This window comes from Macadamia integrifolia, unplaced genomic scaffold, assembly GCF_013358625.1.
Source record: "Macadamia integrifolia cultivar HAES 741 unplaced genomic scaffold, SCU_Mint_v3 scaffold22, whole genome shotgun sequence".
Lineage (NCBI taxonomy): Eukaryota > Viridiplantae > Streptophyta > Magnoliopsida > Proteales > Proteaceae > Macadamia > Macadamia integrifolia.
Genome location: NW_024868566.1, coordinates 380,603 through 399,849, shown reverse-complemented (window position 1 = coordinate 399,849; position 19,247 = coordinate 380,603). Strand labels below are relative to the sequence as shown.

Below are 19,247 nucleotides of genomic sequence, written 5' to 3'. Positions count from 1 at the left end.
CGGTATAATACGATACTATCGATACACACAGAGGGTCCAAAAATTCCCTATAGCGTGTCGGTATGTATCGTGCCGATGCCTACCGATACCAATACGGCACCATACGCGCCGATACTTAAAACCGTGATGCTACTCCACAAAAGAACAACTCTAATATTGACGGGAAGGGAACTGCTGGAAGTTACCTATACGATGACAAAGAACTCAGAAAGTTCATTAGTCATGGGAACCTGTTTGTTCATACATGACCTCCTTTAAGTTTATTGTGGAATTTTTTAAGAATAGAGGGCTTTGTTTTTGGCTGGAAACTGCCACACTTCAAGAATGACCATTGGGAATTACAGATTTATTTTGTTTGGGTGAATAATTAAATGCACTACAAGAAAGGGGAGGGAGAATATAATCCCAAAGGGGAAATTACAAACCCAAAAGGGTAACAAAAGCCCACAAAGGACTGCTTCCAAGGCCACTGCCCCCATTACAACTGAAAGCCCACATGGCCTATAGACAAAACAAGGATGTCCAATACATGCAAGGACAACCAAGTGAAATCCAATTAGGGCTCCACAAACCCTAACAACCTATCTCATCTCTTCATCTTATCAGCCGTCAAAAGAGCACCGCTGTCAAGAGGGAAGCCATGGTGGTGGGCGCTAGCCTTGCGGAGGGCCACGGCCAAGCATGCAGCTGGCCTAGCGGAGGTGACAGCCATGATGGAGACGCCGGCCTTGTGGAGGGCAACGGCGAAGCAGCTGCCGGCCAAGCATAGATAGCGGCCAGACAGGCTGCTGTTCATGCAGCTGGCAGCAAATTGGCATTAGTCTAGTGAGCTAGGCACTTCAGGCGGTGGCTGGCGACCAAATGGCGGTGATTCGGGAGAGAGTAGGCGAACGGAACTGGATGCGTTGAGGCTGCTGGCTGAGTGGGAAATCAAACGAGCCTAGACAGGCCCAGCGGGGATGGTGACCTACGGGCTGACGGCCAAGTCACAACTCCAACCGATGATGCTCCATCCAAAGATGAAGAAGCAAAGAAAGGAAGGTGAGGAAGGAGGAAGAAGAGAGAGGGAGAGAGGGTCAGAATGAAGAGAAGAAGAAGAAGAGGAGAGAGAGAGAGAGAGAGAGAGAGAGAGAGAGAGGACCCTCTCAGCCTACAAGTTTTCTGGCTAGGGCTGGACTATAGCTAGGTTGAACACTACACACAGTTAATAAAAAATTGTGCTAATCTCAGGCTTGGCTGGTTGGGCCCCAGCTTTGCGCCCAGCCACAAATTTTGCTATTACTTCTTCAATTGATTTCTGTTCTTTGGATTTTTTTTTTTGGGGTCATTTTCTAATAAGTTTTTCATCATCTCCCTCAGGCAAATTTTAATGCTCGGGAAGGACGTGTTATGATTTTCAATCTTGTGGAGGCTGCTCAGGAGTTCCTATCAGAAATTGTTCCTATGGGCCAATCTAATGAATCCGTACGATGTGCAACTTCTTGTGATGCTTTCTGAATGCTTACTTTACTGTTACGTAGTATATGCACCTATAGTTGGTATGAACAACTTAGATCAGGAGAAGTTAGCTTTCAAGTTAATTAGGGCATTTAGGGGGATGTTGTTGCATTACCATTTTATTCTTTTGCATATGAATTCTATTTCATCACGTACTGTTGGTTTATTGTACATTTCAAATGGGAAACATTAAGTACTTAGTTTTGGCTGATTGTCATAGTGTCAGTGTTTCTTAAAGTGTGGCGTGTGTGCTGTAAAGCATGCCTTGGAGTAAAGCACAGGGAAATAAAAAAGCCACAAAGCAGATTAAGAAGGTGCAACCTTCAGTTGCGGTGTGTGGATTTAAAATGATTCCATTCTGATGGGATGAAACAAACCTGAACTGTATGCTTTTTTTTTTTTTTTGCTTTTGATTCCAAATGTGTATCCGTTGTTTAATAATTAATTGTCTCAACTCTCTCCATTATACGGTGGTACAGCCAGCTGATGATTTCAGCAGTCCCAAACCTGGCCCCTAACATCATCAGGAATCAAGATGGCAAGACTGAAACAGGACTGAAGGCTGAAATCAGTTTGGTTTCTTGAGAGGGGAACTTAAAATTGAATCAGTTGGTGGCTAAATCATTGGCAAAGAAGAATAGCCTATATATTAGGTTTATGTTCTCCAAAAATCTCAGTGCTGAAAGGCATTTGAGAGGCTGAGAAAATTTCCTATTTTTCACCCTGGTTTTTATTTCTTATCCTTTGTGCTTAATTTCTAAAAGGAAACTTGACAGTTCTAAGAATTCTGTTATTAATGTTGTATCTTTGTTTAGGTTGTAACTTATATGTATAAAATAGGACGACAAAAACGGAGGATAGTGCAATTTTGAATAATATAGGTGACCCCCTGTTCTATAAATTACCTTTAACTCTGGATATTGGTTTGCTGTGTGTATGAAATCTTGATATGTTTTAACTTGTAACTTAAATAACTGGCAACTATAACTAGTGCTTATCTTCTTCTTAAGGAAGACATAAATTCCTTCCCATATTCAAGTTAGTGATTCACCTGTTAATCTATTTTTGGCAGGTTTCGTGCAGCAATTTGGATGGAGGGGAGAAATGTCTTAATGGCGATGTCAGTATTGCTTCTAACAAGACTTGCTCTTCTAGAGGACCTTTTGTCTATGGTTTGGTTGATCTGTTCAAATGTCTTGGTGGGCCATGGAATTGGGGCCTTGGAGTGGACAAAGATCGGGGTGGAAATTCTCCAACATTAAATCATGCATTGAATACTGCAAAAATTGAATATATGGTTGCAGAGAAGCAGTTTTTTCCAATTGGAAGGCCTACAGTAATGCAAGATACATTTCACCGTCCAGTATCATTGCCTACTGTAAAATTAGATGCTCTTAAAGAAGAAAGTGAAGATGAAGAAACTAGGATATCTAATTCTAGTATGTCACTGGTGGAGGAGTTATTGGCATCCAGTACATCATTCAAGGATGTCGAAGAGAAGGTAATATTGGACTTGGTTCTTATTTTCTCTAAAAGCGAATCTTGATTATTTGAATGGTTTCTAGGTTAATTTTCAAACTGGCATATACAGTAATGAGACTTGGATTGTTCTAGCCAAACTTTATTGACCTTAAAAAATTGTGGACTGTGGGCTTGCTTCTCAAAATAATTCGAGTCTTAGGTTGGGAGACGACAAGAAACTCAATTACTAATGATGTATAGTTTGTTTTCAATCTTTAGAGAAGATACTTGAGTTGCAATTGGCTGGGTGAAGCTGAACCTGGCTGTTCTTATGTTTTTTTTTTTTTTTTTTTTGGGTGAATAAATAATTCATTACCTGGCTGTTCTTATGTTTGTAGACCTTGTATCAGCCTTTCAATTATGGATCTGAGGCCAAAGAATTGACTGAGCACGTTTTTCTAATTTACATATTAAATTGATAATACTTGTCACATATCTGTGCAAGAAATTTAATATAAAAATTCATGTTTTAGCTGTCTGAATTTTGATAAGCTGTTGGTACATCCTGATGCACTGAAGATTGTCCAATTGAGTTGATCGTACCTTAGAAGACTTTATTTTGACCTATGGTTGGGTTCTTTAGACCTTGGGCTTCTTATTTTTGGGTTTATTAATATCATGGGTCTAATTTATAAGCCAGAAAGTGGGGGTAAAATTAGTACATGGGATTAGTAGTTTAATTAAGTATTTGAGTTAGATTATTTAGTGGTAGATACAGTTCTGATTTTGAGTTTATCTGCTTTATTGATTGCATTTTTGAGTCATATTAGGAATTTTAGAAGATCTCTCTATATATATAATACACGCCCCATCAATTGGAGATGATTTGAGTAGGAATATGAGGTTTTTTTTTTTTTTTTTCTAAAGAGTTTTGGTGCTGTTGAGCAGTGCATACGAGATTGGTATCCTAAACCTGATTTTCTCTTCTCTTTTGTTTCTCCGAAGTAGATCGATCTCATCTCTTTTCCCTCCCCTTTCATCGATCTGATTTATTCCATTAACAGTGTAACTGCTTCCTTAATCTATGATCTGATCGTATATTTGATCATTGGGCCTACTTGCATCTCTGATATCTATAATCTGTATTTTCCGATTGCATTAGTTGGTATTAGAGCCGAACATGGCTGCGGATACGAATTTTTGCAGACCAGATTTCATTTTCCCATAAAAAAACTGTTATTTTACATGTAGATGATGGGCAGAGTAACAATTTCATCTTGCGGTCTATAGTGGAGCTTAGGGGTGTAAGTTTGGTCCTGTTGGCCCGAATCCGCCTCGAGCCGAACACGGTTTGGGCTGAAATTTCTAGCCCTAAGGGTGAGTTAGGGTTGGAAATGTCTGGCCTTGGGTAAGGTTGGGCCGGGTTAGGGTTAAGGCCTCGAGCTAAGCCTGGCCCGGCCCGGCCCGGCCTGGCCCGGCCCGGCCCAACCCAAACTTGATTTTATATAATCATAAATTGTATATTAATAATTACGTATAAGTAGAAATTAACAATCATCACCAAAGAGTCCTCCTCCCGACCTCCTCCTGAGCATGCCTTAACCCTGACCTATGCCTTCTCCCCTCCGGCAGCCCCTTATCCACAGCAGCCTCCCCAACACAACCTCAGCCGGAACACTCACTATCTCCACCCTCGCCTCCCCAGCCTCTGCCGCAACCCCCTTCTGACTGCCGTCCTTGGAGGTCAGTTGTCTCTACTCCTCCCTCCTCCTCCTTACCGTCCTTAACCGGACACTCCCTTCATTATCGTCCTCCAACCATCATTGACTCTACCCCTTGTTGACCTTTTCACCCCTGTCCTTCTTGACGCTGAAATCCTCAAGTGGAAGAATTGCATAGTTGGTACTTTCCTGGGAAGCAGACCTCCATTATCCCTGGTCAAAGATTCCCTGCTGAAGCAATTGGAAAATTATATGTTCGGTAATCACCTTCATGCTGGATAACGGAACCTTCGTTTTCAACTTCGATTCTGAATCTGAGAAATCTAAGGTTTTCGATGGAAGCCCCTGGTACGTTAGGAAGAAGCCTATATTTGTGAGGCAGTGGGATGCTCAAACATCATTCTCTAGACCTGAGCTCTCCTCCATCCTTTTGTGGGTTTCCTTCCTGAACCTTCCCCTTCAGTTCTGGTGTACCAAAGGGCTAAGTATTGTTGGCTCACTAATTGGAAAACCTTTGTACTCGGACATTAGAACAAAAAGTATGGACAGAATCTCATTTGCCTGAATTTGCATCGAGGTTCAAGCTGGAAACGAGCTCCCCACCTCTGTCACTGTTTCGAATGGAGAAAATCACACCTTTGTTCAAGACGTCAGCTATGAATGGGTGCCTCTGACTTGCTCAATCTGCAACTGTTTTTGTCACAAATCAACTTCTTGCCAGAAAGCTTTAGTCGAAGTTCATTCTGCCCTCCCCAATCTGATCACCTCTGGGGCTGAAGATACCTCGGTTGGTCTTTCTCGGCTGGAATCTCCCTCTGAGACTTTCGTCTCAAGAAACAGGAACAGAAAAAGAAGAAATCATAAACCTATTCTGCCGGAACCTGCTCCAGCTCCGACGGACCAGAACCCAACGTTGTCGGATCCCAAGTCGAAGGCTTTACCCGCTGGTCCTTCGTCGGCCCTTTTGTCTGAAGGTCACAACCAATTCTCGGTTCTAGCTTATACTGACCCTGACACGATGGGTGACATTCCCATTTGCTCCAGTGACTTTACCTCTTTGCACAATCTTCCACTTTTGGGTTCTTAGCTCTTGAAGGACAGTCGTATCCCCCTCAAACCTTGGATGACGCTTCCATCCCGAAGCCCCCTTTACCGCCTTTGCTTCCTTTCCTTGCCCTTACAACCATTTCTTCGGCAACTGTCCCTTTGTTGCCCAATACCTTGGCTTCGAGCCTTAATAACCACTCTCCTTTGGTCCAACCAAGAACCACCTTTTCTTCCATTAAGCCAATTTCTGCTGGTCCATTTGCTAAACCATTTTTCAAAATACCCATCGGACCACCCCCTCTACCCTGGAAAACTTTATAACCCGACCCACCCATCTAACCAACCTTCTAAACCTAGCGACCAACTCAACCCGACACCTGACCAGTCCAACCTACTACCACCGTCTCCTTTACCCTATGTGCTCTCTCTCGGACTACTTTCGTTGCTCGAAACCCCTCAGGCTCCTTTGCTGCTGTCGGTTTGCCTCCGCTCCTGGCTCCCTCTAGTGCTTTGACTCGGAACTCCTCCCTTGGTGCCGCCACTCCTCCAACCGTCAACCATGTCTCGACATCTTCGCTCGTCTGTTGCTGCTGCTTCCGTGACTGCTTCTTCGCTCGACGCCTCTGCTGCTACAATGACTGCTTCTTTGCTTGACGCCTCGTCTGTTGCTGTGACTAATTCTTCTCTCTTGCCGAATCTGCTATTGGTGATGTTTAAGACTTCTTCGACAATTGGAACTTGCTGCCTGCTCCATCTGATGTTCAAGTCTCCTTCGACAACCAGTGCCCCCAACCTGCTACTCGCCTTGCCTTGGAAGGCCGTGATCCCTTTGCCTTGCTCCTTTGCTCTCTGTTGGAGACGACCTTGGAAGGCCCCTGCCGTAATCTGGGTTCGTCTCCTATTTTGGCTCCCTGCCATAGCCAAACCACTCCGGCTCTTGAAGATTTTGTTGCCACTACCTGCGACCTATCTCTGAAGAATGGTCCTAGCCCCTTGGCTACTGCAACTCTACAGCTGACTGACCATGCTACTTGGGCTGGTTCCTTGGAACCCAATTCGGCTATCTCCCCTGATCACCAACACCACAATCACCCAACCTCTAGTAAGCCTCCATCAAGCCTCCATCCTCCAGAACCTCCAAATCCTCCACCCAAAAGGCCAATATTCAGAAACCCAAAACCTCTACCATTATCGCTAGATCATCAAACACCCCCATCAAATCATCAAACACCTCTACCCCTGTCATTGGCTATAGCCGCAGACCCCTTGCCTCTCTAGGCCTTCCCACTCCCTCCACTCCTAGCAGCTCTTCCAAGCGTTCGATGCCCACTCACACCTGTTCTAAATGATCCCCTGGACCACCTGGAATGTTCGAGGTCTTAATTCCTCGGCCAAACAATCGGAAATTAGATCTTGCATTTGCTCTTCCAAGTCCAACTTCTGCTGTCTTCTTGAGACTAGGGTCCTAGAACCCAATGCCTCCTGCATTCCTTCATCAGTTGCTCCCTCTTAGTCCTTATTAGCCAATTATCTGCATAGTCCCAATGGAAGGATCTGGATTCTCTGGGATCCCTCCTTTCTCAACATCTCCTGCCACTCATCCTCTGCCCAAGCTATCCACATCTCCATATCCCATCATTCTGGTCCTTTCATCTGCTTCCTTTCCATCATTTATGCCCACAATCGGGCCTCCCTCCGTCTTCTCCTTTGGGACAATCTTCTCTCCTTCTCCGACATTGTTGGTCCCAATCCTTGGGGCATTGCTGGAGACTTCAATGTCATCAGGTACAGTCACGAAAAGCAGGGGGTTACCCCCTTGATTCTCAGGTTGTGGACTCTTTCAATGATTGTATTGAGGATCTCAATCTTACTGACCTTAGATGGTCTGGCCCTAAGCTCACCTGGCATAACAAAAGAGCTGGTAACCTCCGGTTGGCCTGCAAGCTTGACAGGGCCCATGTCAATGAAGCCTAGCTCCATTCCTTCCCCTCTTCCCATGTCTGCTTTGGGATTCCTGGGATCTCTGACCACAGCCCCACCTCAATTCATGTCTTCCCTTCTGCTCCTTCGGGCCGAAGCCATTCAAGTTCTTCGACATGTGGACCTCCCATCTGGACTTCTAGTCTTTTGTCCATCACACATGGAATTGCCACTCCCCTCATTCTCCTTCCTCTCTCATTGCTTTTGCCAACAGGCTTAAGAGTGTGAAATGTGCCCTAAAGCTTTGGAACTCTTCCACCTTTGGTAACATCTCCTCTCGTGTCACTTCTGGCTGAGAAAAGCTCCTCTCCATCCAAGCCAGGCTTTAGCACGATCTTCTCAACCCATCCCTTTCTGAGGAAGAGAAAGCAGCTACCATTGATCTTTCTCATCTCCTCACCTAGGAGGAGAGCTTTCTTCGTCAGAAAGCCCGAATCAAATGGCTTGAGTTGGGAGACTCTAACTCGGCTTATTTCTATCGCTCCCTCAGAGCCAATTCCATCCCGATGCTCATTTCCTCCTCAGGGACCGACCTCTTTGCCCCAGATCTCATCAAGCTGGAAGCAGTCTCTCACTTGCAGAGGCTTTTTAGCCCCTCCCCTTCAGCCCAAACCACCATCCCTCTTGGCCTCATCAACAAGTTCGTCCCTAATAACCTCATTCCAATCCATCCCCAATGAGGAAGAAATCATTTCCACCATCCTCTCCCACAAATCCAACAAAGCCCTGGGCCCTGATGGGTTTAGTATGGGCTTCTTCTTTGCCTGTTGGAGCACCATAAGAAATGACCTTATCTCCTCAGTTCGTAGCTTCTTCTACAACCTGAACCAAATCGGGGGGATCAATCACACCTTGTGTCTCATCCCCAAGAAAGAGGTAGCTGCTTCCATGAATGACTTTGGGCCCATTTCTCTCTGTAATCTCCTTTACAAATTTATTGCCAAAATCCTCGCCAACAGGATCCAGAAAGTCATCGACTCCCTCGTCAGCCCCAATCAATCGGCCTTTATTGCGGGTAGAAGCATCTCTGACATTATCATCCTTTCTCACGAGATTGATTGCGGTTTTGACAGGAAGAACCATGCCCTCGCGGCCCTCTTTAAGATTGACATCCATAAAGCTTTTGACACCATTAGCTAGAACTTCATCTCAAATGTATTGCTCCAGATGTCCTTCCCGCCATCTTTTGTCCATTGGATCCATGCTTACATATCCTCCCCTCAGTTTTCTGTTATGGTAAACGGGAGTCCTGCTGGGTACTTTCCCTTGGCTGCAGTATTCGTCAAGGATGCCCCCTCTCCTCCTGCTCTTCTCCCTCTCTTTGGAGGTCTTATCTCGTTCCATTCAATCTGCTACTGACCTCCACCTCATATCCCCCATCTTCAAATGCAAATCCCTTATCCTCTCCCATCTTGCTTTTGCTGATGATATCATGATCTTCTCCAAGGCCGATCATCTTTCCATCTCCTCCATCATGGCCACCCTTTATTCCTTTAAATCCTTCTCGGGGCTAACCATCAACCTCCTTAAATCCAATATCTTCATTTTTGGTGTCTCCCCTGAAGTCCGTGCCACATTGTCTGAGCTTACTGGTATCCCGCTTTGCTCTCTTCTAGTCAAATACCTGGACCTTCCCCCTTTCTGCCCATCACTGTGCCCCCATGCTGGATAACCTAAGGAAAAGACTCTAGCTCTGGAAAGGCAAACTTCTCTCTTTTGCTGGCCGCCTTACCTTGATTAGATTGGTTCTCCAGTCTATGTATCTATACTGGTCTGCACCTTTGCCCTTCCTACTTCTATAATCAAATCCTTTAAGGGCCTCCTCTGTTCCTTTCTTTAGAAGGGCTCTGATTCCTTTAAATTCCTAAGACCCTTATGCTGGGAGAAGGTTTGCCTTCCTCTAGCTGAAGGTGGCTTTGGGATTAGAAGAATTAAAACCACCAATTCTATTGGAATCCTCAAGCTCATCTGGAAGATTGTGTCCAAGCATAAGAGCATCTGGGTTGACTGGATATACTCTGGTCTTCTCAAGTCTAACTCCCTTTGGACTGCTCCCCCCATCTCTGATGGATCTTGGATATGGCGTAAGATTCTTGAGCTCTGGCCCCTTGCCCTCTCTGCCATCTCCTTCAGGATTGGTAATGGCCAGACCACCTCCCTATGGAAGGACCCCTAGCATCCTGCGGGTATCCTCGCTCACATCATCCCCCCTAGAGCCATTTACTCTTCGGGCCTTTCTCCAATTGCCTTTGTCTCTTCTATCCTTTCCCCCATTGGCTGGTCCCCTCCCATCTCTCCTCCACCCCTTCTTGACCTGTGGTCCTCCCTCCCCCCTCCCCCCTCCTCTCCCCTCCCCTCAGTCACAGCGGAAGGGCAGGCAAATGCATATGGCTCCCCTCTACCGAATCATTCACTTCCACCTCTGGTCTCACATTCATAGTCCCTCCCCAGTTGTTCCGTCGCACAAGGTGATCTGGTTCAAAGGACACATCCCTCGTCATAGCTTTACTCTTTGACGTTGTTTGTCAAACTGCCTGCCCACCCAAGCCTTTCTTAAACACCGTCATATCCCAGCTAATCCTACTTGCTGCTCGTGCACCCAGGGTATAGAAGACATTTCTCACCTCTTCTTTTCTTGCCCTCTTTCTTTCCTCATTAGGAAAACTGTCATGTCCAAATGTTGACCCTCGAGAAGATCCATTCTCCCTTTTGACAGAGAGTGGAGTTGGATTGACATGATATTCTCTGGATCCTCTATCTGTGATTCCATTGGTAAACTTGTCTTTGCCGCCACTATTAATCACCTTTGGATGTAATGTAACATTCGTAGATGGACTTCCAAATCCCGTTCTCCGGACAAGATTTGGAAAGCTATCTACTTTGATGTCACATCTAAAGCTTCATCCCTTCAGACCTGTCCAGTCCCCTCCACCCCAAGAAGATCCCTCATCATTGCTTCTTGGAACTTACAGGTTGACTTCATCCCCCCCACTTGATAGCTTCTTGGGTTCCGGTTACCCGGCTCACCATTCCCCCTATTGGTTTTTGTTGCCTCTGTCGGTGATTGCATTGTAATTGTTCTCTTCTAATTAGCTTTTTGTGGGCTTCGGCCTTTGCTTTACTTTATGCCTTGGCCTCCCCGCCCCTCTTCTCTCCTCCCCTTGTACATTTTTTCTCTCTTGGTAATGAATTGTTTATTCATCCAAAAAAAATTGCGTATAAGTATATAGTTTTAAAGGTTTTGGAATGGCCTTTAGGATAATAATTACTTATTACATATTATATATTAGTTATATTATAATAATTGCATACAATCACGGAGGAACCTAAACCAAAAACCTATCTTCTTCATGGCCGTCGACCACACCCTTGATCTCCAATGAAGCACTAAGCGACCATCTCTCTCTCTCTTCTTCTTCTTTTTCTTTCCATCTCCCACCTCCATTTTCCACCACGAGCACTCAAAAGGGGTTGGGTACCCTTCGACTGTTAGAGATATTAGAGATTATGCTCTAAGGGTAGTTTGGAACTAGTCATGTTACATTTTATTTTTCCCTTTTTACCTCCCTAGGGAGGTGTATGTAATTACTTGTAACATATCAGTGAAGCAATATATGTGTTAGAGAGGAATTACTCTCTACACATGATTCCACCATTCTATCCTTTCTTTTTCTTCTTCCTCTTCCTTCTCCTCTTCTTCTTCTCCAATCTCTCATTTCCTTGTTCTCTTCCCATCCTTGTATTCTAACTTGGTATTGGAGCCGTGCGGTTGGTTTGAGAGTTGAACTACAAGTCTCTTCCGTCCTTTTCTTCTCTTTGGAACCTTAGGTTACAAAGGGGTTCCAAGGAAATTGGTTGACCTTCTCAGAGGGGGAACTCCAGTTGGATGTTGGTGGATCTACACAATCAAGTACCAGTCAAATGGTACTATTGAGAGATACAAGACAAGGTTGGTGGCAAAAGGATACAACCAAGTATATGGGATTGACTATCAGGAGACATTTGCTCCTGTGGCTAAACATAACTCCATTAGTGTCCTATTTTCTCTGACAGTAAATAAAGAATGGCCATTGTATCAATTTTATGTGAAGATTCCTTCCTACATGATGATTTAGAAAATGAGGTGTATATGTAAACTCCTCCCAGTTTTAAGTTCTCTTCAGCTGTAGGAAAGGTGTCTTCTAGAAAAGGATCTGTATGGTCTTAAACATTCTCCAAATGCTTGGTTTGAAAGGTTCATATAGGCCATTCTGAAGAATGGTCATTCCCAAAGTCAGGCTGACCACACCTTGACTCAAGGATTAAAGTATCGGTATCGGTAGCCGTATCGGTCAGCCAAAATTAAGATACGTATCAGAGGGTATCGTATCGTGTCGGAGATGCGCTAAGATGCGCTAAAGATACGCACATAAATGGATAGGAAACATTTTTTTATACACTTTTATATAAAAAAATAGTTAAAAAAAGCTATATATAACATGTATTATGCATAAACAGTAAATTGAGAGTATCGCAATAAGAATTCAAGGTTTGTAGTTGTCCCATAAATGTAAAATCCTTATTCTCCACGTTGATTTCCACTTTAGAGAGAAAAATGGTTGACAACTTTGGAACAAAAACACCTCAAAAAATTATGTTTTTTTGAGAAATTATCCATCTTGGCCATTTTATGACTGTATCGGTATGTATCGGTGTGTATCGGTTGATACATACCAATACACACCTATATGTACTGATACATACCGATACATACCGATACATACCGAAACGTATATTTCACTTCGATTTTGAATTTTTCATAGAGTATCGGCACGTATCGGTGTGTATCAGTGTGTATCAGTGTCATATCGGTGGGTATCGGTGCATATCGATATGTATCGTAAGATACTTATCGATACAAAAGGGTTTTAAAAATTTTATGTATCGTATTGATAAGGGCCGATATGGATACGTATCGGCTAATACAGACCGATACGGTACGATATGGACCTATACGGTACGATACGGACCGATACGGTACTATACGGAACAATACTTTAAACCCTACACCCTGTTCACTAAGCGAGATAATGGCACCATCACAGCCCTGATTGTCTATGTTGATGACATTGGTGATTGGGGATGACAGAGCTGAGATAGCCAAGCTGAATAACTACTTAGCCCAATAGTTAAAATCAAAGATCTAGGATGTGGGATCCCTAAAGTACTTCTTGGGGATTGAAGTGTCTAGATCCAAGAAGGGCATAAACATATGCCAAAGTAAGCTTGTCCTAGACCCATTGAAAGAAACAGGAATGTTGGGCTGCAAACCTGTAAGTTCTCCTATTGAGCAGAATCATAAACTTGGGGAAGATTCTGACCCTTCTCTTGTTGATGCAGGGAAATATCAGAGGCTAGTTGGAAAGGTTATTTATTTGACCTTGACTCGTCCAGATATTACTAGTTGGGAAGCTTATTTATTTGTCCTTGACTTGTCCAGATATTACTTATGCAGTGGGCGTGGTGAGTCAGTTTATGCATGCTCCCAAGAGTGGACACTTGGATGCTATTTACCACATTCTCCGGTACTTGAAGTCCTCTCCTGGAAAAGGACTACTTTATGCCAAGCATAACCATATGAGGATAGAGGCTTCATTGATGCAGATTGGGCTGGCTCAGTTTCTGACAGGAGATCTACATCAGGCTACTGTAAATTTGTAGGTGGCAATTTAGTCACATGGAGGAGCAAAAAACAACCTGTGGTGGCTCGATCTAGTGTAGAGGAAGAGTTTAGAGCTATGACTCATGGAGTGTGTGAGCTCCTCTGGTTGAGAAGGCTGGTACAAGAGTTGAGATTTGATACTGAGGCATCTATGAGGCTTTATTATGACAAAAAGACTGCCATAAGTACGGCCCACAATCCTGTGCAACATGACAGATAAAACACAGAGGTGGACAGACACTTCTTTAAAGAGAAGATTGACTCTGGTTACATATGTACTAAACTTCATCATCAGTTTAGTACTTTGCTGTCCAAGTTGGGAATGTATGATATTTATTCTCCAATTTGTGGGGGAGTGTCAGAGATATTGGAGATTATGCTTTAAGGGTAGTTTGGGAACTAGTTATGTTACTAGTCATTTTACATTTTATTTTTCCCTTTTTACCTCCCTAGGGCGGTGTTTGTAATTACTTGTAATATATTAGTAAAGCAATATATATGTGTTAGAGAGGAATTACTCTCAACACACGATTTTACCATTCTATCCTCTCCTGTTCTTCTCCAATCTCTTATTTCCTTGATCTCTTCCCATCCTTGTATTCTAACTTCGACCTCATCCCTGAAGAACCAGATTGTGGATCAATTTCTCCCTCATCATCGTCTTCCCTTCATCAACCATTGCCACCCCTACGAGCTTGGGGAAGGTTTCTTTCAGCCGTTGCTGCCTCAGCGAAGCCTCTCATGCCTTAGTAGAGCTCTTAGTTACCTTATGTGAGGGAGCCATGGCCAGAACACCATAGACTCAGCATCAGGCGTGCTGAAACTTCGGTTCTGAGTTGAAACTATCTCCTGCCCTCTATGTCGAATTGAGGAAGAAGTGAATTCCATACGTCATCTGGGGTTTGATTGTTGTTTTGGTGACTATTGTTGGAGGTGAAGTTTTGATCTGTGTTTGGTTTCCTTGATCACGGCAGTCTCAGGGTTTCAGAATTGATAAGTTTACCAAATCAAAGTTGGTATCTTGCCTACTGTTATGAACTGTTCGAAGCTTTAGGGTCCTGTTCCTATTCTTTCACTGTGGCCGCGGCAACTCTTGTGAAACCCTAGGCAAAATCCCTTTGTGATGAAACCCTGGATCTTATGGCTGTAACGAATTGTTGTTCATGCCCTAAGATCAAGGGTTACGATGAGATCTTTTTGGTGCCCTAAACTGAGGGCCAAGATGTGTTAATGACTACAATCCCTCAGAATAATAATTACATTTATTTAAGTATATAATTACATATAATTTTGTATTAATCTATTTTTTTTTTTTTTTTAATGCATAGAAGGTTACATGGCGAAAAACAGGGTCGATCAGGGTCAATTAGGTCTGGTTGGGTTGGGTTGACCGTGGCAGGGTTGGGCCTGGGCTGAGATTCCTTAACCCAACCTCAGGGCCGGTTGGGCTTGGGTTGAGGTAAAAGTACTCAGGGTGGACCAACCCAGCCTAGTTTAGCCCCTAGTGGAGATGTTGTCAAAGACCAACAAGACCTTCGTTGAGTCTAAGGATGATTGATGTCTTCGTCAAATTCACAAATTTTCTAATATTGTGATGGTGCTTATTGTAATTGTTTGATTCTTCAAAACACATTATTAAAGTGTGGTTGGAAGCACGAAGGGGCTTCATTGATCATGACAAAAATTTGTGCTCCTTTAAGCCTTCTCATATGTGCCAGATATTTGTTTTTCAAGGATTTATTGATGAAGTATCCTTAGAATTAGAAGAGGCAACACCAACGGTGCAGCTACATGTAGAGCCTAAAGGGTCAGATGGTAACGGTAAAGGGGGACAACTAATATGGGTGAGGAAACATCAAACTCTACTGCAGTGATGGATGTTCTACATAATGAGTTTGTCATTCCCCACATATTTCCTGACGAGGGTGCACTATCAAGGCTTCATCTTCTGAGCATGTTTCTTGAAATGGGTCTTGAGTATGAATCACTTTTCTGAGCTCAACTGTTTCAGCCCTTCTACAAAACTTGAGGGTGAGTTTTTCTCAACACCGGGGGGGAAGTGCTGTGGTTAAGATTGTCTAATTGGGTTAATGATGCATCAAAAGACTTTATTTTGGTCCATGGTTGGGTTTTATGGACCTTGGGCTTCTTGTTTTTGGGGTTACTAATTGTAATGAGCCTAACTTATAAGTCCATAAAGTGGGGGTAAAGTTAGTTCAGTTAGATTAGAATAATTAGTAGTTAGATAGATTTCTGTTTTGTGTTCATTTACTTTATTGAGTGTGTGATTGTGACTAGGAGTCCTTTTATGAGTGGAATTTTAGAAGGTTTTTATATATGTGATACACCACCATCAATTGGAGATGATCTGAGTGATGAATATGACTTTTTTTTTTAAAGAGTTTTGGTGCTGTTGAGCTGTGCATACAAGATTGGTATCCTAAACCTGATTTCTTCTCTTCTCTCTTGTTTCTTCCAAGCAGATTGACCTCATATCTTTTTCCTCCCCTTTGTTTGATCTGATTTCTTCCCTTAACAGCGTGATTATTTGCTTGATCTCAACTCCACTTTTATCTGAGATCCATAACTTGGATTTTCAGATTGCATTACTGCACAAGTATGGAAGTGTCATATGATACATAGACAGGGTGCAGTAGTGCCATACTGAAAATATATTCTAAAGTTGGATTGTGGCTCCAAAGTGTATCAACGTATATAAATGAATGCAAAAATTCTTGAGTCTTGAGTTTTGTTGAGTTAGAAAAGGAAGGGTAGAGAACTAGAGAAGCCCCCTTAGTGCTTGATCCAATATGAATTTGAATCTAGAGCTGTCCAACTAAATGAAAATATCTGCTTACCTCAAGCATGCTCCTATCTCACAGAATGGTCTTTCTGAAGCATGTTCCAAGTATTTAGTGTTTTCACATTTAGAGCATAAATTCAAGGATTAAGCGGGGAGAGCACCACCAATGTCAAAATGATCAGGTCCCTAAGGGCACAACTCAGTTTTATCCTATGTATTCCAAGCCTAAACTGACCTAGCTCCTTGACTTGATTTAACCTGGATTGGTAAGGATTAACTAAACTAGGATTTGATTCTTGGCTTGGCTCTGAATTAGGGGTTGTGTCTGTTTTTTGTGCTTGGTTCGGCACGGACCCAACCGAACTTGCTCAAGTTGCATTTGCACTCAGTTATCTATGATCACAAAGCATATTTGCTAATCTAAGTTATTGTTTGGTCCAACTCATTTTATCAATGATTATTAGGTGCATTGTCGGACCAATTATTTCCTTCATGATGAAGTGATGAACATAATTGTAATGCCCAAATTATATCTGGACATGCAATACAGTAAATACCTTTTCCTTTTGGTTAGAGATCCTTGCCACTAAGAAAGAGAATGGACCTGTGTTATGCCTACAAGAAAAAATGTTTATTCTTAATGTTTTATTTTTTGGATGAATAAAATTATCATTACCAAGATGAAAAATAGAAGAATATACAGAGCCCCATGGGGAAAAGGAAAACAAATACTAGCTGCAAACTTATTCTTAATGTTATATCAATTTTGTCTTGGAAATGTTTAATCTTTATGGTCGTCACTGTTACTTGTTGGCAGGAGCTTATTTCCAAGGAGGAAATAGAAGTAGTTGATGATAGGAATTCAGAAACCGGGTCTTCAGAATCATTAATGTCTGATTCTGTCATACATGATCATGTGTCTCATACAATTGAAAAGGATCTAATTATGGTATTCTTCATCTTGTTCATTCACTCCATTATTTGTCAAACCCAGTCTTCCTTAGGCTTGAGATATGTTTTATTTATTTTATTTTTATTTTTCTATATTAGGTTCATTTGCTTCGCCTTGCTTGTGCTTCTCAAGGTGTATTAGCCAATGGGTTGCCAGAAATAGCGTCAGAGTTGCACAATCTAGGGGTAGGTCAAACAAGTAGCTTCAGTTCCAGTTATATTTTTGCAGATTTTTTATATTGAATGTGGCAATTTCCAATTAAAATGTTTATCAGATCCTTCAATCACATTTTCTAACTGCACTGGTGGTAATTCTGTTCAGCTTTTGTCAGATAGGGTTCGGGATTTGGTTACTAACCGTTCGTGGATGTTTAACAAAGCCTTTAGGCATGTTTTCCAGCAGCACATGGTCTGTCACTCCTTCTAGTTCTTGTTTGACAAATTTTGTTTGCGTACTTGAGTTTGTTACTATTTACTCTTTTACTGCAACTGAATACAATGGAATAGGTTTCATCCCCAATTGCTCAATTTTGGAAAGCTACTACAGATTTTGGTGGACAGAATACTTCATCTCCTCCAAGTTCCCGATACCTCAGTGATTTTGAGGAGCTCCGTCCACTTGGTAATGGATACCATGTTTGTCTTCTTCACTCTTATTTGCTTCCTTCAAATTGAAATTCTACATTTAACGTAAAAATACAGTTTCCTCTACAAAACATTTATACTGTTGTACAACTTTATATGAAATATGGAGAAATGTATCTTTAGAAGTTGAAGGATTCTTAGATTTGGCAGGTTCTTATGTAGTGCAAACACAAGGACTTTCCAAGTTGAAAACCACAATGCAAAAAGAATCTTCAAAACTGAAGAAAAAAAATATCTGCAAGCACTTGTATTTCTGGGACAAAAAATAGATATGAGAGGTGAATGTCCAAATCCGATCTTAGTACAACTGTCATAAGCCAACTCCTACTAATAACTTGAATCACATAAATGCCCTCATAAAACATAAATAATCAGTGGTAGAATAGTCTAAACGAAAAAAAAAAAAAAAAAAAGGAAAAAAAAAAAAAAGAAAAAGAAAAAATAGCCAAATAGCTAAAATGAACTAGGAGAGGAGAGAACCAATGGCCATTTTAGTGTTTTTTTCTAATCTGGTTTCCTCCAATTGTAATTAGCATAATCTAACCAGAATTGTCCAAATAATACAAGGGAGAGTGGAACCAGGTGTGGATTTTTTTTTTTTTTTTTAACTGGTAGGGTCATTTGAAGTTTTGAACCCCAGGGAGAGAAATATTTCACCAACTTCAACAGGTTTTTGCTCAGAGTTTCGTCAATTCTGCCAATATTTCCAGGCTTTCATCCCCAGGGAAAGTGAATACTTTGATAGATTTCGCTACAAATTTCAAACCTTAACTTTCTTAGACCCCACCTTCACTTACATGAAGGCTAGTGTCTTGGATACACCATTATATCCACAACCTATCTAGGATCTCCGATGCAGTACTTTAGGATCACAAAGTTATGAAATAATCTAAAATCCACAATATTTAATAATCAGGTAAGATAAGCACATGTACCATATTTACACAAAAAAATGTTTACTCTTGCCAGAATATAATTACAATATTACACATATGCTTACATTTAATATGTACACAAAAGGATCAAAACCGGAAAATGAATACTATCATCTTCAGGGTGCCTCATAGGCAGTCATCACACACACAACCTGTCTCGTGTGCAACGAGCTCCACGACCCATGGATCATATCCATACAGAGCTGGCTCCTCTACCACAACCTTTGAAGGGTTACTAGGATCACCATTTAAAAACATTGTAACAAATGGGGTGAGCTTCCACGAAGCCCCGTGAGGGGTGGACATGCAAGCAAGCACAATCATATATGAATGCAAAAATAACAACAATGCTCTACAATAGTTGATGAATGCGATATCATGATCTAGATTATTATCATACAAACCTAGTCAACAGATTATAAGTCCTTATTGGGTCTTAGTGCTACTGCAAGTCTGCAACATAGGTGGTATCCTCGGTCACGAAAGTCCCTTTTATTAGTCTTCTA

At 42.2% G+C, this 19,247-nt stretch overlaps 1 protein-coding gene across 10 annotated transcripts in view; it reads left to right on the top strand.

Moving 5' to 3' along the window:
- Nucleotides 1-19,247, top strand: part of LOC122066027 (eIF-2-alpha kinase GCN2) — a 179,517-nt gene that overhangs the window by 20,192 nt on the left and 140,078 nt on the right. For 9 of the 10 annotated variants that reach the window (XR_006136198.1, XR_006136197.1, XR_006136196.1 and 6 more), the window contains exons 5-10: nt 1,360-1,464; nt 2,570-2,998; nt 17,028-17,159; nt 17,261-17,347; nt 17,484-17,570; nt 17,669-17,783. Coding sequence is in view for 6 of the 10 variants with exons in the window: in XM_042629852.1 (XP_042485786.1) it covers nt 1,360-1,464; nt 2,570-2,998; nt 17,028-17,159; nt 17,261-17,347; nt 17,484-17,570; nt 17,669-17,783 (955 nt within the window). In the remaining 4 variants the exon portion in view is untranslated. The remainder of the gene's footprint in view (nt 1-1,359; nt 1,465-2,569; nt 2,999-17,027; nt 17,160-17,260; nt 17,348-17,483; nt 17,571-17,668; nt 17,784-19,247) is intronic. The other variant, XM_042629853.1, reaches the window with a different exon arrangement.